General features: G+C 34.6%; 2 protein-coding genes across 3 annotated transcripts in view; both read right to left on the bottom strand.

Annotated features, from left to right (window-relative positions):
- The window catches only part of LOC139996450 (fatty acyl-CoA reductase 1-like), a 294,969-nt gene extending 285,518 nt beyond the window's left edge, over positions 1 to 9,451 (bottom strand). Inside the window, exons 1-2 of one of the 2 annotated variants that reach the window (XM_072020816.1) lie at positions 3,872 to 3,920; positions 2,728 to 2,990 (exon numbers count right to left, since the gene is read on the bottom strand). In XM_072020816.1, coding sequence (XP_071876917.1) covers positions 2,728 to 2,973 — 246 coding nt within the window. In that variant the 5' untranslated portion in view covers positions 2,974 to 2,990; positions 3,872 to 3,920. Of the gene's footprint in view, positions 1 to 2,727; positions 2,991 to 3,871; positions 3,921 to 9,338 lie in introns of those variants that run through there. The other variant, XM_072020817.1, reaches the window with a different exon arrangement.
- LOC139996446 (putative fatty acyl-CoA reductase CG5065) overlaps positions 596 to 23,665 on the bottom strand; it is a 236,615-nt gene continuing 213,545 nt past the window's right edge. Inside the window, exon 7 of the mRNA XM_072020811.1 lies at positions 596 to 724. Within this exon, the coding sequence (XP_071876912.1) occupies positions 646 to 724 (79 nt within the window). The 3' untranslated portion in view covers positions 596 to 645. The remainder of the gene's footprint in view (positions 725 to 23,665) is intronic.

Genomic DNA, 23,665 nt, shown 5'->3' with positions numbered 1-23,665 from the left:
TCACATACATACACATGAAATGAAAACCTATATCCTATTTAAATTTAACTTAAACAAAAACTTACCTACTACTTATTATGTGAAGTAATATTTTATCCAGCTCTGAATGTCACGTCGAGTCTCTATTTCGTCGATAGTATCATATATTTTAAAGCCGACTAGTCAAAGAACTACAAGGTTATTGAGCAAACAACTTGAGAATCAAAGTGAGCATTTAAAGCAAATGAAGAATTCATAGAAAAGTTTTATTTTAGAACTATCTTATTTTACAATATATTTATTTTGTATCATCATTGTTTATTGTTCAGTAGACTTTTCAGTGATAAATTATTATTGTTAACGAATAACTATCTCGTAACTTTTGTTTGGTGGAGGATGATAGAGGATTTTGTCATTATAATGTTGCTCTTATAATGGAAAAATGTTCATATTCAGTGAGTAGATGAATTGCTTACTTCTCTGAAATCATGTGCGTATAAATACCTGCATTCTTTTTAAAATATTATAGAAAAAATAATGTCATAAATGGATTCATTTAGAAGGGAGACAAGTGAAAAGACAAAATGAAAAGGATAACGAATCCCTTCTTTATAAAATTGTATTTATATTCCTCTGGTTTAAACAGACAAAATAACGTTCAAATAGTTAGTACACAATGCAGTATATTATCAGTAATAAAATCATTATACCGAACATTTTAGTGATCTGATATATCCAGTACAACCTGAAATAACCGAAAATATATGTATTTATATTAGTTCCTATGTTTTTATACTACGATACCTTTATACGCACCTTGATAATCGTTGTTCGGCTATTGAGTTAAAATCTTCTTTCAGAATAAATTTCTTAATTCCCATCAGGTAATTTGCAACATAATTCTCCCAATTCATATCCCGTAAATCGAGTTTGACTATATCGCTGTCATTCAACATTTTTACGTTTCTCGCCATGTCGAAACAGTTATTCATATGGAAAGTCCATTCGCGCGTGGTGAAAGGTACTATCGATGCGAACAGCTTATTGCCATTTCTGAGAAGCTTCATCATTCTGAAATATCATTTTTAATTATTATTACAGATGAAAACAGAGATTATCCCAGGAAGATTGTTCTCGTTGTTCGACGATCGATAGAATACTCACATTGGTTTACTACCTCGGAGTCTTAAAAATGTATCTATGACGAACGCAGGCAAAACATGCGGAATTACACTTCGAACGTTGTAAGTATATCTATTAGCTATGACTGGACAACTCGGGTACCATAGCGTATCGTTCAGTGGGATTTCTATGCTACATTTTACCATTGCATCTATCATCTGACCAAACCTTGTCAAATGGAACATTTACATTATTACAATTAATGGAAGTACATTTAAAATAAAGTTTATTATCGTCCAAGTATCTCGGGAAATATTATGTAATTTAAATAAGTATTACGTTATATCACTATTTTCTATTTTTTTATATTATTTATAAATTGAAATATTGGTAGCAAAAGTGGACTTTTGTATTCTAGATTTGTTTGCGCTTTCATTGTCCACGTTACTGAAATAAATTGAAACTTTTGGAATGCTCTAACAGTCTAATAGATGAAAAACATTACTTAAATGGGCATGCGTTACTCGTGCAGTTGTAAACTTTAACTTCATGATCATTATGTAACGTGACATGCCATGCAGTACATAGTATCGTATCGACTACAAAATCGATAGGCACTGTATCCAATCTTGCATCTCTCCTACCCCGTATCACTGTTGCACATCCTTTGCCGATTAGCAGAAAGGTACCTGGTAACATTAAATTGATTTACAAATTACTTGTGATTTGCGATTAGCAGATATGCAGCACTAAATATATAGGAATGAGTTCTCGTAATTGTGGGCAACAACAAATTTGAACTATAATAATCGTAATCCAGTGGAAAGCCTGTCATTTAGCTGTCATTTAGCCGAAGAATATCTATTAAAATACCTGTCATTCCAGAAATATTCTGTACCCAACCAGGATATGGTTCTTTCAGAGAAGCACCAATTATGCTTGGCCGTACTATTGCAACTGGCATGTGTTTAGTATTGCTTGCTACAATCTGCTCTGCTAAATTCTTACTGAATGTGTACGTATTTGGACAAGTTTTTAAAATCCTCTTTTCGAGCAGGTTGATCGACGTTTTGTCGAATTCGTCACACATATCGATCACCTCCGAAGGACTCAAGCTCGTCCTTCAAAGTCAACAATAAGTAAACATATTCTTCACACTATAATTACAACTATAATATTCGCAAACCACAGAACAACGTTTGCGTATAACTTATGCTTACGTATAAACTTTTTCCTCAATCTCATCTAGGTTCGCATTACTATAAGCTGTGCTAACGTGGACAAAGCTAATTGGATGCTTTAGTTCGTTCCAAAGTTCGACGACACGAGCGGTACCTTTCGTATTCACACTAACAGCCACGTGTAACGGCTCGTTGAATCTCACAGTGGCCGCGGCGTGAAACACGATGTTCACTTTCTCTAGTAATATATTTCTATATTCTTGCGAAATACCTAAATCCGGCAGACTGACGTCACCTTTCACGGGATAAACTCTGCTGAAAAGTGAGGGGTTCTTCGCTTTAATACCATTATAAATCTGAAAACGAAAATTCCAGAAATGGGAGTAAATCAATTTGGCTCCTGACAGGCTTAAACATTGAAAGAAACAAGAATATATTTACGAACGGGATGATCCATGATCTTCTTAAATCGTTGTTCTATCGTTTCGTTCGTTTTTGGACGAATTAGAATATAAATGGCAGCGATGCGTGGACATACGCGCATCAGTTTTTCCAGAAGACCCATTCCCACGAAACCAGTTGCTCCAGTTACAAGAATCCCACTACCGGCATAGAATTCCTCCAGAGTATTCGTCTTATTCAATCCTTTATTGATCGCATTTTCTTTCCAATCTCTATTGATTGCATCCATGTTCCAGGATCTGCACACTTTCAAACCCAATATTTTCCACTGAATTATCAAATAGTATAGTATAGTTATTTAGTTTTGCAATTTGCTTTCTGTTTGATCTTTACAATACCAAAGCTGTTATTGCACAAATTGTTGTGTTATAAAGATTTGATACGTTAAATATTGTACACACTCACCCATATATATAGTACACAAGTAAAGAAAATTATTATAATCAACTAACAACAATTTTGTAAAAACATTGGTCATAAAGTCTTTTCAACTCTTGAATTGAAAGAATGTTTATGTTCCTATTCAAAGAGCTATTTTGACGCAGGATCTAAATAATTAACAAATATATTTCGAAAGAAAGTGATAAATAAAATAAGGGAAATGTATTTTTCCGATATCATGATATACATTATTTTACTTAAATTTAATAAAATAATTGCGTAAATCCATAATCACTCTACTATCATTTCATCGTTTCATTTATATGTAGTCAATATTACGTATGTGTCTTCAGTTCATTTGCATATATTTCAGTTTATTTACTCAAAACAAGGGATCTTACCGTTTAAAATATAAAATATCTCACATGGTTAATGTTATCTCCGCGGAATGACTCAACTTTTGCCAAAAAATAACGGGTGTCTCGTGCAAGTATGTTACGAAGGCGAATGATCCGATTACCTCTACTGACTAGTTGTAAATTATTGCCAAATCAAAATAATGAAGCAGTTTGACTGCGTAAAATGTAAAATATAACATAAATATTTGAGAGTTCAGAAACTTATTAATTACTACAATAGTTTAAATAAACCTGATGATATTTTTGATCTATATGACATTGGTAATGATGAATGGCAGCTAATGGAAAACACAATCGAATACAGAATAACAAAAAATCGCCTGTTACCTGATAACAAAAATGCGACTTCACGATAGAAGATAACGACACGTCTTTCACTGTAGTCTAACTATATTCGATATGTCGCTCCTCTACATCCTCATACTTATAATAACTTCACCCTACTACTGAAACTGGATAATGTTATGCATGAATGATTCGATTAATATATTTATATCCAAAATCACACAAGAAATAGCTTTGAGTGGTCTTTGATCGTGAAAGATCGGCAGGAATTGACTTTTTATCGCTGACTGCTTCCACCGCTTGCATTTTAATGATATTTGCATGATATATAACTTTTTATTCGTCCAGATAAAGTGAGAAATATTTGCATTACAAATTCCATTTCTAATAATTACGGATGATTTATTATGGTGAAGTTGAAAAATGCTAAGAGCCAATGTAAAAAGTTTTCATATAGTAAATAACCTTAACAAAATTATGGTATAACATCGTTTATTGTGAAAGTATTAGCAAATGAAAAATGTATACATATTCCTGTAAACCTTCAAAATAATTTAAAAAAATGTATTCGCTACCTGTTATGAAGATATAATTAAATATCTGGCTAATGTTAAAAATATATGTGTAATATATTTTTGTCGAGTTAGCGCTTCATAGAATAAAACGTACATAAATATTTAAAAAAAAATAATCTGAATCAAAGCGTGAAAGAAATGGGTTTAAAGACAATTTCATCTTGATGCAAGGTAATTATCCAAAACCTAATAATGCACGATATACAATGCTATGGTAATCCAATACCAATACAATGGTAATCCAAGAGCGTTAATCTTATATCGTGTTTGGAAACGCTTATAAACAGCATCGCAATATAAACATTATTGAAAATATATAGGACCACTTGAAACAAAAAGTATCACGTCACCATATTTCATCAAGAAACTATTTAAAGAAGACTTTTTTAGGAGAATGGAAAAATATATCAAGTAGAATAATCATAAATTTGTTACATTCAACACCATGAGAGTTTCAGGCAATAATATTAGATTGTCCGAAAAGTTTCATTCATTTCATAAGGTGATAATAGATCAACAACAATTTCTGTTTTATATTATTTTATTGAATTAGGTATGGTCCATTTAGTTCTATTTCTATTATTATATTCGTGCATAATTCAACAAACTAATATAAAACAAAAAAAATTGTGCGTCTATTACTTCCTTATAAAATGAAAGAAACTTTTCGGACAACCTAATAGAATCAGAAGGAAACTTCACTAATAAGAAAAGGCCGCGAACAGTCAGTGTTCGACGTAGGCGCGTCAACGGGAGTCATAAATTCCCATTATGATTATGTAATCGACGCCACGAACTGATCGATCTCCTATTTCGGTTAGGATAATAGAGGTGGTTGAATTAGTATAACACTGGGCTAACAAGTTATAATATAAACTTTATTCCAACAACTTGTCTCGCGGAGAATATAAATAAATAAAAATATAATTTACGATGTTGAATTGTAATGTCGTTTACGTAATGGTTGGAACTGTTCGACTCGAGTAGTTATTAGCAAGACCACGATGTTATTCGTAGTAGGAGTGACTTGCAAGTAGTGAGTTGCGGTGTCGCGAGATGTATAAATCGCAAGTCTGATCTGAAGCGAGAGATGGGTTCAGCGAGTTAGCGACTAGGCGACTAGTACATAAATGTTGACTGATCAAAGGATGGAAAGTCAGAGAAGTTCGGTGACGATGCCATGCGGAGAAATACTAGTTATGGGTGTGTTTAGCGCACGGGACCATAGGATTTGTTGATGAGTATTTTGGTTAGGAAAGTGAGGGCAATAGTCATTGCTTCTGATTGAATAAGAAGAAAGTTGGTAGGCAAGGATGGATTACGATTTCGAATGTCACGATCTCCTTTTGTATGATTTATATGAGGGAAGCTGTCGCTCACGTTAGTTTGATTTGAGGATCACTCTATACCCCGCTGCTTCACCTGATTGATTTTCGTTCGTGTCAGGAGATTTGCTCGTGCACAGTGATATTTCTGCCGATCTTTAATTGTAATTTTAATTATAAATATAATTTAATTATAATTTTACCTTCAAGAATGTATAAACAAATACTCTGTTGTCACGTCTCGCGCTCCATACGAGCCATAACGTGATACGTCTTAAAGGGATAAGAGATACGACGCGTACAAATACTTCAATATCACATAAAATATAAACAAGTACACAACATTATTATTGAACAAAATTAAAATATAAGAATATCGAAATAGAAACAAGGAAAAATGAGACGTCCATTGACTCGTACCCCGCGACAATGCGCAGCACAATAAGCAGACAGTGAAAGATATGATGCTATGACCTTCTCATACAGCATCAACAACTACAAACAACTAGCACGCGCCAAAGGATCTAATAACGGCATCAGCAAGCTAAACACGTGTTCAGCAAAGTATGACCTATCATCAGTAGAAACTAATACTGTAAAAAGAATGCAGCAACAAGGACTAGTAAAAAAAGGGAATCTGAGAATAGTGTCGCTCTTTAGAAGTGTGCGATAAGTTTTTGAAACCTTGCTATTCAATCGTTTGCTTTATTTCAAAATACCTCGTTAACGAACGAGGATCGAAATAATCAAAACAGTTTAACGACTATTTCTGGTGGCAGCAACTACCGTTTTGATATACAAATAATTCGAAAAACCCCAGATTCGACATGTAGAGTAACACGTAACGGTTATGAACACCGAGGATCAACACCAGATCGTAACTGTATATACTAGAACGTTAATAGCGTTCACAATTCGCGATATCAACCGAACAGTTGCAACCTGACTGATTGCCAATTAGTTGAGAATTCGCATCATACTGTGCACATATTTCATTAGCATTCATGTACAATGTATTTTAATGTATCCTTTCCTTTATTAGATTCAATGAATTTCGATTATAAGACTTTGGTTTGAAACTAATAGTACTCTAGCTATCGAAACAAAACAAAACAAAAATTCCAAAGTGGTGTAAATGCAGTAGAATTTGCAAATATATATAGTGTTGGCGAAGATAATGAATGATGATAATGAACAGATGCCTTTTCAAACGAACATATTTGAGAAATGGCCTCACTGACTCAGAGTACACACAAATTGAAGCTCTTTGCAGTTAATTATATTGGAAGAAGTATGTCACTTAGTAGCCAAGAACATAAAGAATCCATAGATATTTAAAGGAACTGTCAATCAATCTTAATCTGTATTTGAATAAATGAAATTTCATATGAAAGTGATTTTTCCATTATCAGTACAGTTTCTACATGTTCGAACAGATATTTTCACGCAGAAACTGAATAATTGTCAGGTATATTTATAAAGAAAGTGATAAATAAAATAATAGAGATGAATTTTATCACGAAGTATACTTCGGTTTATTTGCGTATGTTTCATTTTATTTTATTAAAAACAAGGATTCTGAGCCACTTAACACGTTGACTGTCACTACACCCGTACTCGAGTGTCGCTTATTTGACTACTTGCGAAGGATCGTCGTAGTTATTTGAAAAAATATTTCAGAGGAAATAATAAAAATGTTGGATTATTATAAAAGTAATACGAAAATGGTTTATTTAAAAAATTATTTAGAATGTAAAACTTTAAAGCATTCTATACATAGCAGAGGTTAGTCGGGACAAATTGAACAATAAGTTGTTGTTTTCTTTAAATTCTTTTGTGTCTTTGTTCGGTCCATTCGAGGTCTTTTATTTGTATAACATACTTTGTATGCGCGTCTAATGCTTCTTTCGGAATCATTTTTCCGAACGGCGATATTACGCTGAATCAGACGAAGACAAGGATTTTTTGTATTTTCAGACAACCCTAGTAACTAGTAGTAATAGTATTATTTCTACACTTATCAGCACGTGACCCTCAATGTTAAAAATAAATTCATTTTTTTCCTATTTATATATACATACAAATACTTTTTTCAAATACACAAGGTACACAAGGTGTATTTCATGTTTTTCATTTCTTTCAAATATAAAAGAAATATTTATTTAATACTAGAAAAAGAACACTTTTTCCGTATATGAAAGAAATATTTATATGAATATTTTATTTTAGTCCCCAGATCGTAAAAACTGTGCTTACCATTCATATCTTTTCATTTACACGCATATCCCTAAATTGACCCTTATTTTCTATCAAATAGAATGAAATATTTATTTTATATTGAAATCAAAATATCTTTCACTCTTCTATAGATATTGAGTGAATGCGTATATAATATTAATGCGATTAGGATATGAATCGAGTATCGAAATTTTCAAGAAGTATAGGGGGGATATCGAAACTTGCGTGCGATATCCTTTTTATACAGTACTAGTTTGGTATCGATTAAAAAAGAATCAGTATCGATAACGGATACCATTGCTTTCGATATGTATTGATAACAGTCTTCGTGAAATGGGTCCAGCCCCAGGCTTTCCCCGATCAGGTTCATAAACGTATGTTCCCAGACTTTATTAAGTGCTGGAAGCACACTGATCAGTCGAAAAGACGATGTTAACGTGGGATTTCTGCCCGGCTTGCAATTCTATCTTTACTCTCCGTTGGTCTCGTCAGGAAGACCTCGTCAATTATAGATCGGACCCTGTCCAAGTGGAGACTGTCCGTCCGGACTTTGCGGGCCATCCTAGACATGACCGCCCTATACGGCTTCCCCCAAGAGTCCCTATCCAGCGTCGCACAGAACTCCAGCATCTTTCCTTATTCGCTTTGATTGCTCTCGTAAGTTTCCTCTTACTAGCTTGGTAACCTTCACTCAAATGAGTCGCGTCGTTCATGCCCCTAGTCCTAGCCGTCTGAACTTTTCTTTTGCTCTTCGTCTTCTCCTTCCTTAACTTGCTTATTTCATCGTTCCAACAGTAGTTACATCTCCTCTTACCTATTGGTGGCGGATACACCTTTCTAAGTTCGGAGGCACACGTCATTTCCAGAATAGTCTGTTAACATTCCCCAGTACTACCAGTAGTACTTCCTTTTAGTACTTTAGTAGCAGAGAACACTTGGTACTGCAGCGCGTGTGGTCTGAAGATTTCCTTGAAAACACGCGTGGCAGTCAACGTGTTAAAATGTAAAATAACTAAAATATTTCGCATGATGAATATAGTCTCCGCGGAGTATATTTTCAACTTTCATAATCTCAACTTTTTCCAGAAAATAGCTAAAGCTTCACGCAACTATCACATAAAGTCGAATGTTCCGATCACCTTTACTGATTCGTTATAAATTATTGAATAACCACAATAATGAACCACATTTACTGCGTAAAGCGTAGAATACAAAATAAATATTTGAGAATTCAAAAACTTCATTTAAACCATTCTAGTAAACAATGATCCGATGGTATTTTTGGTAATATACTTGGTATATTGGTAATAATGATTAATAGTTAATAGAAAACACGATTGGAATATAGTGTGATAAGGAGTTGCCTGTTACCTGTTGCTATTTCCACTCTGTATTTTTTACCAAAGATCAAACAAAAATGCCTCTTCACGATAGTGAATACCGACACGTCTGTCACAGTACTGTAAGGATATTCGATGTGATATTCCTCTAGAAACTCATACTTTTGATAACGTCACCCTACTACTGAAACTGAGTAATATTATGCATGAATGATTCGATTAATACGTTTATCTTCAAAAATGAGGAAGAATTAATATTCTATATAACTTTCAATATAATTTCCGAATTTTAGAGTTATAGAATTTTAGAATTTTAGAATCTTAGAATTAAAAAATTTTAGAATTTTAGAATTTTAGAATTTTACAACAATACGATTTTACGATTATCATTGAACATAACTTTTTATTGATTAAAATGAAGGCAAATGAAGGAAAATAGTTGAATTGCAAATTCCATCTCATATTACAAACGATCCACTCTGCTGAGGTTAAAAAACACCAACGCACAATCAGTGTAGAAGATATTCATACAGCACTTTACTTTAACAAAAATGAGAATTATGGTCGAACACCGTTTAGTAAGAAATTTTTAGCAAATAAAAAATATATACATATCCTTTCAAGTCTCCGAAATAATTAATAAAAAAAAAGGATTCGATACCAGTTCCTATTGTGAAAATATTAATATCTAGCTAATACTGAAAATATATGTGTAACATATATACGTGCAATTACTACTTCGTAGAATAAAATGTATTTGAAACATAATTCTATCGTGATACCAGTAAATCCAAAGAACAGTATTACTAATACATTCGCGTGGTTATTGTATCATGTTTGGGAACACTTAAAATTAGCCCCGCAATATGAGCATTACCGAAAACATATAAATAAAATAAATAAAAATATAAATAAAAGTACTGATTCAGCATATTTCATCATGAAATTATTTAAAGAAGGCTTTCCTAGAAAAATGGAAAAATGTTTTAAGTAGAATACTCATCAATCAGGTAAATTCAATGCCATGATAGTTGCAAGCCATAATAGAATCAAAAGGAAACTTTATTATCAGGAAATGGTCGCGAATAGTGAGACGCAGATTTTGATAAAACTTGAGAACAGGAGAGCTGCGTAAAATATTAAACACGTATCCAGTTTTAATTGCGGTAACTCGAGTTTATGAGGTAATCACCCTCTAAAGTTCAGCCCTTAAAAGATTATCTGGGATACAGTTAAAGTAGACAAATATTTGTGAATAAAAATTTCAGCGTATTGAACGAGAATACTACAGTTAATAATAAATTTTCAAAAGTGTTTGAAGAGATTACATCAGTCATGTCTATTTGAAAAATTACATCAGTGCACATGACAAAAAGGTTACATTTTTTGTCGAAGATGCTACTACACATTATACATATACATATATGGTTTCCCCACTAGTTAATGTTAATATCCTATTTATATTCCGACCTGTTTTTTTTTTTTTTTTTTTTTTTTAGCAGACATTAGCGTCGCCAGCGATCAACGCTACAAGCACCTGAATAAAAGACACGAGAATAGCAGCGATCATCAATGCTATAATTCGAGAATGTTTATTGTAATTAATAGGTATTATGATTTTCGCACGTCCATATTTCTGTCAATTTTTGTGGATTACATGCATTTCTAATTTTATGGTATGCGAAGTTCAGTGGTGTCGAATTTGAAGAACCAGGTGCTGCATGAGAAGCGGGTCTGCATTCTGTTAGCAATAATACACACGTTCCATTGGAAAATTGGACAACTAGTCGACCATGACGTGAATCGTGAGCAATAGTGTATGGAACAGATAGAGTTTACGCCTTTGCTTTAACTTTGTACAGTTTGCCATGAAGTCGTAAACGTAAAAACAGCAAACATAATGCATATGTCATTCATACCGGCACGTAATACCATTTGTAATTAATTTTTTCGAGTTATAACACAAGGTTTTTTGCAAGCCCAAATTACGTCATTTGATGATTGAGGTGTTACTCTCTTTATACTTACTCTCGGTACACCCTGTACGATATACATATGTACTAAATATTATGCGATGTCCTAATGCATTTCGCAATATTTTAATAAATTTCATGAACGACGAATCTAAAAGGTCGCAGCATTGAACGCGCAGGAAGCGGAGGAGAAGTGGTGAGCTGTCGGAAAACGACCGGTGGAGAGCGAAAAGAGGGCGAAAGCGGAATTTCATTTAATCACTCTGATATGTCGTATAATAATAAATCGAATAACAGAAAAAATAATTGGGAATGGTGTCACCATACTCAAGAGTCATAAGAGTATGCGATTGTATTTATGGAACAGTAGATTCTACGTACTACCATGACGGGCTGTTTTACGACACGGTGATCGGAAAACGAAGAATAGCCCGATCCTTATTCAATAATCACAAATCTGATTACAGATGCACGCCCGCACGAATGCACATGCACACATGACGTGTAGCATCGGCTTGACGGCCTACTAACGTCAACAATACATCATTTTATCAAAAATCACTCGCATCGGACCATTCTATTAAATTATGCTTCTTGTTGTACATATGTCGTGACAAAGTGATTATATAAAATCCTTGTCAAATCTATGAAATGACATTTCTAGAAATTCATCCACACATTTTCTGAAATGAATAACATTGAACTGTAAAACAGTTACATCTTCTCCGATTTCGATGACTTTCGAACACGTTATCGTCAATATGATTCTAAACAACTCTTTCCCATACATGTAACTGACAGGCGGCTATAGTGCCTCGAATATTTGGCAAAAATTATCGATACCACTACAGCGAATTATATGTATAATTGTGCATCCGTGACTGAGTACGTGCTAGGATTTGTTTGCCGCTTATCCTTTCTTTATAGTATATACAGGGAGTTCAGCTGCAAGTGTAAAAAAACATAAGAGGTGATTCTTGCAGCTCGAATAAGATAAAAAAATCGAGAACTAAAAAGTTGAGTTTTCAGCTTTGTTGTTTAATTATTGACAATTAGCCGTTTCGCTAATAACGTTAGTTATAGCCGGCAGCCACGAAGTGACTCTTAGAGGCTAAGACCGCCTATAACCGGCAGCGTCCCGATCAATTTATGCATAGCAGCCCCTCTTGTGAGTTCAGCGCCAAATACTTTACACAACTGGATTCGCATTTATACGTCGTTCGATTTTTTAATTTGTTTCGATTATCAGAGAAGAATAGTTAATTAAGAAAAGTATTACAAACTTTATACAAAAAAGGTCCGAAGAATTTGTATACTGGTACGTCCGTTCACTCTCTAAAGATATCCTCATTTCTTAAAAGTATTATAATTTGCGTTTCATTTTAATAAATTTTTCAGATTCTGCTCTTGTCGAAGTGATTTCTAAAAATCTGAGGAAGCAATAAGTGTTGAACGTATTAGATCAGTCAGAAACTGTTTCGGATAACTGCAGTGAAGGAGATTGAATATACTAAGTACCACAGATTCTGATGATTCTGAAATGGAGAATAATAACGAGCAAAGGATAATTTTTCCAAATATCGTATGGACGATGGAAAAATTTGGCCTCGAAATTTTACTGTACGAAATTCGATTACTCAAGCAGACATAAATAATGCATGGAAAATTACAAATTACTATCAGTCGTCTGTTAGCGATGACATGGTAGAGTGTATTGTTGAAAAGGAAAACAATTGATGGCGCCAAAAATAAGAATAATGTAATAGCTGATACAGTGATCAATTATTTATATTGTTTCATGGCTATTTATCTTCTAATGACGAGAAACAGTAAGTTATCGTTACCAGAATACTGGAGCAAAGATAAGCTCCTGAAAAGTGATATCTATGACGAAATAGTAAGCAGAGAACGCCACTTATTACTGCTACAAATGTTACATTTTAATGACGATAATGTATCGAATTCCGATCGTCTGCGCAGAATCCGAAACATAATTGATAAATCACGAGTAACGTTTGCAGGTACATTTTACCCTTATCGCAATCTATGTATAGACGAACATCTCCTCGTGGACATAGGCACACTGGCATTCAAAAATTCATTGCATCAAGAAGAAATTAGATTTGATATAAAATCATTCCGTCTTGTGACCGTAAGACGGGTTACATTTAGGATTTCATTATTTATATGGGGTCTGGAATTAAAACAGAACCCCACCATAATGTCCCTTCTGGAACTCCATTTCGGTAAAGGTCACGCTCTTTACGAAGACAAATGGTATACAAGTCCTGCCTTATTTGGTATACTGCATAAAAATGGCAGAAATGCCTGTGTAACCGTTTTGCACAACGTGAGAAAATCGCACATACCACGAGTGTGGAGACTGTTCACAGAAAAATCGTAATGAAAATGGCAATGTCCACAGAAAAACTAAATTAAGCATTAAGTATTCTTCAGGAAGCTACTGATTGTAGCCGTACGATATTCTGCATAGATCAGAAACGAGTTCCATAAAAACTACTGGTCACTGCTTATTACAATGCACACACATGCGCATGAAATAGAAAGTCAGGAAACACGAAAAGAACTACAAAAAATTACTTAATCTTATACTTTAGAATTAATTAGGGCATTATGAAGTATTACGAAGTACCGCGTAATAATACACATCAATGGACAGCTAAGTGAAAAATTATATGTATCGCATTGAATAGCTCTCTTAAAGTTTTCGTATTTGTTGTCGAAATGATACTAACCTTGCAAGTCAGTTCTATTGATTTTCAAACACATCCGGAGAGCAGTCTATTCGTTTACTCAATAGGCATACTCAACCATGTTCTTACCCCATTGCATACCGATCACGAGATATCTCGTTTTTAGCAAGCCGAACGTGGCCGGGTCATGAGATATCTCGGTTACATGTCTTTTCGACTCAATCAATGACTTGAGCGATCAGAGACAAATGTTCTTGTTAATGAAGCTTTGCGCGTTCTTATGATAAATGATTAACAATGCAACTGAATGTTCACATTCTAAACAGGTAAAAACAATCAATGAATATAGCCAGTACATCGGCAGATCTGTGCCAATCGTCTACCGTACCTTCTAAAGTGTTTTATTGTTGTGCATTTTGTTATTTCAAGGTTCGTGTTTTAATTTGTAAGGAAACAGCTTTTATAAAAATCATTGACATTTTCAAACCGTTGCTGATAATTTATAACAAAAATTATTTTATGAAATAGGCCCTAATTCTATAAAAGTAGCAGAATGACACACAGATGTAAAGAAAATGAAAATCAAAGTGAATGGTTGTTTAATGATTTATCTGATGCATCAAACGACACTTCCGACGAAAATGAATTCAGTGCGATTAGATATAAAAGAAGACTGAATAAGAAATATGATGTTTCAGTCGAAAGTGAAGATTCAGCGATGGAGGCTGATGAGCCTATAATTGAAGAATGAACAGATGAGGATACATTTCCAAATCCGGAAACTTTTGAAAGAATTAGTGTTACGCCGACATCATTACAAAGGAACTGCAGTGTGAAGGAAGCTGTTGATTGTATATTTGGCAATGACTTTTTCCAAATTTTTTCTGAAGAAACAAGTCGTTATTATTTACGAAATGTACATAAATATAAGGCTGATCCTAAACAAGGAAAATGGAGGAATGTCTCATGTTCAGAAAAATTTGTTCCACCTTACTGATCAGCATCTATCATATTACTCAATATTGAGAAAAACAATTAAATGGCCGGAAAAGGTGATATTATATCTCATCAATTGTGGTCTGTCCAATGCATTCATGTTCTATAATTTCTGTAATAATGAAAAAATGAAATATAAAGATTTTCTACTTGCTGTGATGATATTGCGGACGACGGAAGAAAAATCAGCAGATACAGTTATAGATATGGAACAAAGCGTTTCAAATACAACGAATCATCTACGCATCGACCCACCGTATAGACTCTCTGGTAATATGAAACAGTATAAACTTGAACCAATAACGAGTAAAGACAAGAAGAAGTTCCCAACTAAACAATGTAAAATCTGTTTGATCAATGGAAAAAGCAGCGAAACATGATACTGTTGCAAATCGTGCCGAACACCATTGCACAATGGAGTATTTTTTACCAGATATCACACTTGAAAGCATTATTCAAGTTTGTGAAATAGATAATATTTAGAATGTAAAAGATCTTATATAATTGTTGAGAATTGTGCATCTTAATTGCCGAAATAAAAGTAAAGAAACACGATGATTACACCTACAATTCATGTTAAAATAGTTTTCGATTTATTTAATAAACGATTCCCAAGATCTTCGTCGATATACATTTGCACGCGTCTCGGCACTTCCTTTGTCTCACTATCTTCCCTACCAGACTGCCAATGGAACCGTTACATTCATCTGTTTTTCGAGACGCCCTGCGCATACATACTTCACGCACTCATATTCACATACGTGTGTCACTACTTCACGGCCAATCTAGTCTAGCACATAAAATTATACATATCTCAATAATAATAAATATATGTATAAAATATATAGTTATATTTAAGAACACTATGTGAATGTAATTCTAAATGCAAATTAAAAATGTGCATATATGCATCCTATTGCTTCCAAGCATGCTTCTGGAGCGATCAAAAATGTGCCCGCCATAAGCAATGTGTTAAGAGGACCACCTGAGCTATCGTGACTGTTCCTGAGTAATTTGGAGAAAGTCATACAAAAAAAAGAGGAAGCGTTGGTGAAGAATATCGTAAATTCTTCTTTGTGAATAAACTCTCCACTATTGCCTTGATACCTAACATACTTTAGCGGCTTTTGAATTCGGTTAGAGGGTAGAATAGTTCTGGAAGGACAAAATCATTTCGATATCCAAGGAGAAACGTTAGGAGAACTGTATAAACATACAACTGAATTTAATCGTAGACGTAGTATAGGTTTAAGTTATTCTGCTGTAGATCTTTTAAGTTTTTTTTATTTTTAGTTCCACGAATTTCTTTCCTCTATTTCTTGTATTGTTTGTTATTTAAAAAATTTTTATTTAGTTCTAACGCGAATGATTTGGGCGTGCGGTGTTTGTATGTAGTTGTATGTAGCATACTTTGTTTGCAAAAGAACAGATGTTATACTGAACATTTACTGTAATATAAAGCGGCTGTTGTTTTCGATACAATATTTCTGTGAGCAATCTAGACAATCGCGATGCGTGTGTGAACTTTGTATAAATATTATTAATATATGCTTTTATTGATTAATTATTTACGGAGGCAAAGTATTATCTCCGAATGCGGTAATCTTTTTTTTTACAACTTGTCACCTGCTGCCCATGTGTCGTTCCATTTATGGTTCGACATGCACTCCAATGCTCAACTTCACCTATTTTTGTTCGTGTAAGGAGGTTTGCACAAGTATTTCGGTTGATTATTAATAGTTGATAATTGGAAAATGATTCCGAAAACGCCACATTTGGTATTTTTCATTTTCATCTCATTTTATTTTCAAGTATCACCCCTTACAAGTTTTTTGTATGTCTGTAGCCAAACACTCTGCATATGAGCGAGTATTAGACGACGCTATGTCCACAACTGCATATAAGGGGCGACAAGAAATGTTTCTTACAACTCAGTTAAAAAAATAGTCCGGTCCGAATCCGTCAAGTATGGACGTAGGATATAACACATCTCTTAATCGATCGAAGTAACAATAATCAATTTTACGTAAGACAGACTATGGTCACTGACATTCGATATGGTTATTTCATTATCGTTTACTCGCCGACAACTACTACAGTTCACACTACTACAGATCACAGGTTCAGAAAACAGTAATAGGATAGACAAAACATCCTGCATGCCACAGCCATGGAAACGAAAACCAGATAGTAACGGTAAGTAATCAAAACTCTGTTGTCATAACACTGTTGACTATTACTGTTGAATTCATATAATAAATTTCACTATCATATCTAAAATCCTAATTTCTCACCTTACTTGCGTCACGTTCTAACTACAACGTGAAGAGACCATCGGTGATTTCTTGATTTCCTGTGTCTTCTACGTGACAACAGCGAAGGCAGTTGATTAATGATGTCTGTATGGATCTTCATGTGAATTGGCCATCGTTGTTTTATACTATAGATGATACTTACTGATACAAATGCGATTCTTACTGAGTTTAACAAGTAATAGCGGCGATTGGATAATCGACAATGAATTTAGGTTCGATAACGAATCCACGGTCAACGGGATGACGAACGCGATTTGATACAGGATTTTGGTGTCACTCAACGTACTTGTCCACTGTACAAGTAGAACTTATCGGTCTGAATTTCAGTCCAAGTGGAACTGCCCTTGTATACTCCCCTTTGTACCTCTCTGTACCCATCGGGTCAGATCTTACTTGTGATATATGTCTCTCGCGATAATGTGACTCACTCCTTGCAAGTCACTTCTACTACAATTAACAACGTGAACTTCTTAATAACTTGTGGCGGCACTCGACAGCAACTTCCACCGGACGGCGGCAGCGCAGTTTTGAGATTTTGGTTACGAACGTTCTGCACCCGGGTTCAAATCCCGGCGCCCGTAGTCCGATTTTTCTTCCACGACATTTAAATGAGAAGAAAGCAAACAATACACCCCTTAGCTACATTAGGAGCAGTACTATTACCGAACACAAATATTCCACCTAAAACTATTCGAGTCGAACACTTCTAACCTTATTGTAAACGACATTACAATTCGACATCGTAACCTCTCCGAAACATTTATATGATTCGCGAGACATGTGGGCTGAAATAAAGTATATATTGCAACCTGTTAAACTCAGTGTTATATTAATTCAACCACCTCCATTATCCCACCCGAGATAGGGGATCATTAGTTCGTGGCGTCGATTATCTAATGGTAAGGGGAATTTACGACTCCCGTTCACGCGCCACCTTCGCGATCGCGTTTCTCCGCGAACGGTCGACTAAACACACGAAGAATAGGGCTTCCTCAAGTCCCAGCGTGTTTTCTTTTTGACTGATATTCCAGTCGTGCCATAAATACAATGATTAATATTCAGACTTTCAAGCTTGTTGGTTAGTAACATTACGTATAATTGTTATGTTTCAATGAATGATTACATAGAATATCGGGAAAATTAGGAAATCATAAATAAAAAAACATCGTACAATGCTGCAATGCACGTATAATGTCACGAATTACTTGTAACATTTAATAAATAATACTTGCATTGGAAATCTGTGTGCGTCAGTGCTAGTTTATTTTCTTGGAAATATCAAGGAGGAAATGTAGCATTTAAACTATTTAAATAGGGTCTCGTCACGAATGTTTTAACATTTTTTGTGTACTGAGATGTTAAATCTGAATTTTGCCATTCTCAGGAAGAATAAAAAGTTCTTGCGCAACCTATAGCCTTATATAATCTAAAAGATTTACCAATGAATGGTAAGAAGTATAGGGTAAAAGATAGTAAGTCTCTCCCTACCATAACATGATTCGCCCTCTATTTGGCCGAGATTAATGCAAAAAAAACCGAAAAATTGACTTTGCTCTTGAAGTTCAAGATCAAAAGGTCACACTTTTCTGCTTGCATAGTATTAACTTTGCAAACAATAATTATTAACTGCAATAACTCGACCATTCTCTTGGATAATGATGTCAAAGTTTCCTGTACAAGTCAACACAAAGTGCGAGTGATTTTCTGATTGTGAATGTAAAAGAGAAATTATAAAGTGTTTTGTTTTACAATGTGAGAAAACATGAACCAATACATCCGAAAAAAAGACTTTGTCCGCTGCTAAAGATAATGAACAACAACGAAAAAGATGGTTTCACGCCAATAGAAAAGATATTTCTTTTGCCATGGAGATAATTATATTGTAAATGTTTTGCAAGTGTACAAGTCGTTCATGTATAATGTATGATACAAATCACACCTTGAGTTGAAACAGATCAATTGCTGAAATATAATGTAAGCATAATCTATTTAATAATTGAAACTTGCCTAGTTTCTTTTATACTTCATTAAGAAATTTAAAATATAACAAAACACATTAAGTTTAATATTAATATTTTGTTGAAGCAAATAAAGTGAACATCTTATACAGCTGCTTTTGTACTTTGGACACACAGTGACATAATCAGGCTTGGACAGATCTGGAAAAAAAAAAATAAATTTAGAGAGCAAGGAAAGGTTTCGTTCTGCAGTATAACACAGGTATGGAATTATGTGAGGGAAAAGTATAGTGTGCCCAAAAATATTTGTAAACCATGCACATCTGCGCAATTCTGCTAAAACGAAGATTTATTCCAATACTGTCAGAAGTTAATATTTATGTTATAATACTTATTTGCATAGCTATTTAGCATATTTGAGGTACTTGGATTCGAAATATATAAACAACCATATTGCATAGTAGTATCAAATGAATTATATGTTCGATGACCTGAATACAAAAAATTAATCTCAAGGAGTTTCATACAACAGTCTGTAGACATCTTTAAAAAAAGAAACTACCTAGAAAAAGATTCCAAATTGCTTTTAGGTCTGACAGGTTGTGAAAATTGGCAGAACGTGCGTAGCGTTTTGTAGCCATGCGGTCGTTGTCTGTTTGTCACGAGTCGTAAGTGCCGTAATCACATTCATACAAACAGATGTGACAAATGAATATATAAAGCAGCAATATTCTCATTCTGGTAAAACTATGGAACCGTTACGTCCTCTCCGATTTTTATGATTTTTGAACATGTTGAACCTTTTCCTGTACATATAACTGTCAACTGGCGACAGTTCTCGAACTATTCGCTAAAAGCTTGTGCTGATTGATTAACACTTTACCGACCGATAGCCTATTAATCGACTTTTAGTCGCCGACAATCTTTCTCATTATTTGAGCAGCAATTTCTTATTTTGTACTGAGGTACCTTGCTCAGTTACGTCAGTTGCGTTGCTTTGTAAGCTTCCACAGTTTTATACCAATTTGTGAAACTTACTCTTCGGGATAAACGAAATGAATGGTATTGGAGATTCTAAACTGAAACAGAGCCGGCGCCAGGGAGAATCTACGCCTGAACTGCCGGTCGGATCCGGTTGAATCGCTAGCGGTCGTTAAAATGTTAAACGTGTTGATTTTTATGAAGACGAGACGAGTTGATACTTGATATTGTCAAATGTATTTAAAATCCTCATAAGTATACAGAACAGAGTTAGTCGTAATCGTCGCTCGCTCGATATTACTCGTTATAAGGATACTCCATAGTCTATCTTCTGGAGAGCATTATCGTCTATTTATTCTGGTCGGGGGAGTACCGGAAAGTTTCAATTCGACTCCGGTTGACGGTTGCACGTAGCGGCGATATTGTTTTGTTCGGCGTTTGTTTATTATTACATTTCGTACATCGAGAAGATGCTAATGACGAGGCAAAACAACAACATGAGTCACTCTCGATTTGCATCGTCCTATAACTCATGTGCAGCTGCAAGCTAACTACACTAAATTGTATAATGGCCCAACCGAAAGCTATCTTTTATCTTTCGTTTATAGGATGTATAAGAGTGTGTTAGACGAGCTTGGGTAAAGTCCAAGCACAACTACATATGTGAGACTGTCAAATATTTAAAGTAAATATGATCAGCGTATTCCGATTGGCTTTTGCTAGTTTTTGTCATCTCGTGACGGCCGACGACTGTTCGACCGTTCGCGGAGAGACGCAGTCGCGGTGATATGCGGCAACGATAGTCGTAAATTCTCGTTACGGTACGACGATAGATGCTATAAATCAGCCAACCCTTCATTTCGATTAGGATAGCAGAGGTGGTTGAAATGTGTTAGGAAGATGATACATTTACGCTGTACATGTGAATGTTTGTGTAAGCGTCAAAGGGCGTCCAGGCCTTAGTTGGGACAAAAGACGATTGACAGTCGTCTAGAAGTATCTGGAAGAGTCGGTTGAGAACAAGCGTGCGTGCGAGTAGCTTTGCGAGGTCTTCAGAGAATAAGATATATGTATAACTGGTGTGTGCTCAATAAAGTGAATTATTTGTATTTTCGAATCCCTCCTATATCTTTACAAAATGAATTACCAGCTTAAATATTTATTTTATTCCCACACCTTTTCCTCGAAGAATGTAAGGTGAGAAGACGACTAACAAGTTCAAATGTATGCTGTTCGAAGGGATGATAGGCAAGTGAAGTCATGTTCTGTGAAGGAGACATTTATATGGAACTAGTGATGGGTGCTGGTCGCCCCATTAACATGAGAAACATAACAAACATTGAACACAAGAAAAAGCCGCTTTTCCCATTTTTACCGGATTGAATAACAATCCCAAGGTACTTCTCGACTTGAAAGATGCTTTGAAGCAATCAAAGCCCTTGATGGTAAAATCCGTCTAATTATATTTGTACAGCTGGTGGCCGTCTTGAACGAGGGATAGATTCTGGTTTATATGGCGGGTAGCGAGACGTAACATCAACCCCCTTGAAGAGGATACCGATAAAAAATTCAGTGAATGTAAAATTATTTGAACTTCCATCCAAATCTCTTTCGATTGGTGATTGTCCGGTTCCGCTGGATCGGATTGTGTCGGTGGTGATGACTCTTTACGGTCGAGGCGCCCACCAGCTGTACACATAGAACTATGCGGGTCGCAATAATCCTAAGGAACCGTCATAAAATGATGCTTTTTGATTTACCGTTAAGTCGGTCAATGGGCATAAAACATCTTCGGGTCAAAAGGTTCGTTGTGGTTATTGCTCCGTCAGATAAAGTTGCAGAAACATGGTTTTCCTATTTTTTCCCGAGATTTCCAGCTCTAAGCGACCAGTGGTGGGATGACAACACCCAGCAAAGGTTTTCCTCTGCGACAGCATCATCACCGAACTTCACTGGTTTTTCAGCTTTAGATCAGTCAACATCTCTTCATTATTTATATCTGTTTTGATTACTCATCTAATTAACATATATATGTACGTATCGAGCGTAATCATCTTGTCTACAGGTTGTTGGAATAAAGAGTAAATTATAACCTGTCACCTCAGCGCTATAATCGATTCAACCACCTCTATTATCCTAAAAGAAATATTACGATTGTATAATCGTAACGGGAATTTACGACTCCCGTTGGCGCGCTTTCTCGCGATCGCGTCTCTCCGCGAACGGTCGAACAGTATGATAATATTATGATCCACATGTATTATCATACACATGAACATGTATATTCGTATAATAAATTTCTACACTTATATCGGAGTTGTGTGTAGTATCATTCAAGTATATGTAGCCAGTTTAACATTAAAATTGTTATGTGTGAACACATAAGTATGTGTATACATCCGAAGTGACGGAGGTGTAATAAGTAACGCAAATTAAACGTAAATTATGTAAATAGTATAAGCGTGATTAGATATAATATTATTTGCAACCATAAATTATATAAGTTCTTATGCGTAATTTAGTTTCGATTAGTTTTACTTTCTTTTCGTTCTGGCTTACTTCATTTAAAGTGTATAATATACATTTTATTCACTTAAGCTAGAAAAATTTACCGAAAGTCTAGCTGGACAAATTGTAAAGTACAATTTAAATAATAAAAAAAAAAAAATTCTTTTTAAATGAATTCACTATTTTATTATGCCAACTATGTATTTCAGCGGTATGATATTTCGACGTATGTTTTGACAAGGTACAATAAATATGCTATATAATAACTTGATTGTAACCAAATTTAAAAAAAACAAATGTCGTAGTCACCAATCAAAAACGACAACCATTGTAATCAGCGAATGTTATATAATGGCCAATGTTATATCCATCGTGATATAAAACTTTTACTGGGGTATTTCCATCATTACCATATCGTTATGTTCTTGTATTAACAGTTCTTCATTGGTCAATGTATTACCAATATTATTTATTTCGTTTATTGACATTTTCCCTGCCCTTGTCAACGTTCAAATTCAACATAAAATTTAACTTTTTGAAGATATTTCGTTTTTCCCATCTTTTCGCTATAGTTAGTTGCTTATTTTTTCTTTGCAATTTTATCTTATTGTTTTTGTTTAAAGTATATACATATATAGCATATCATATGATATACCATGAATGTGAATCGTGCACAAATACAAAAATCTTTTTTTTTTTATTTGCGTTTAAATTACAATCAATTCTCGTTAGAGAATTGTAAGTAAATTTATCTGGAGTGGTACTATGACATTAGTAATAAATGTTTATATTATGTTTGATTCTATTTGAATCCAGTGCTTAGTTTTAAGGTATAATGTCTTTTTAGCCTGCGGATCTGTTCCGACGTGTCGAGTAGTTGAGTAATTAGAGGGTTTTGGTGATTGTTCACTCT

The sequence above is a fragment of the Bombus fervidus genome, chromosome 18, assembly GCF_041682495.2.
Source record: "Bombus fervidus isolate BK054 chromosome 18, iyBomFerv1, whole genome shotgun sequence".
Taxonomy (NCBI): Eukaryota; Metazoa; Arthropoda; class Insecta; order Hymenoptera; family Apidae; genus Bombus; species Bombus fervidus.
The sequence above is the reverse complement of the archived record's forward strand: the minus strand, read 5'-3'. Positions and strand labels throughout refer to the sequence as shown.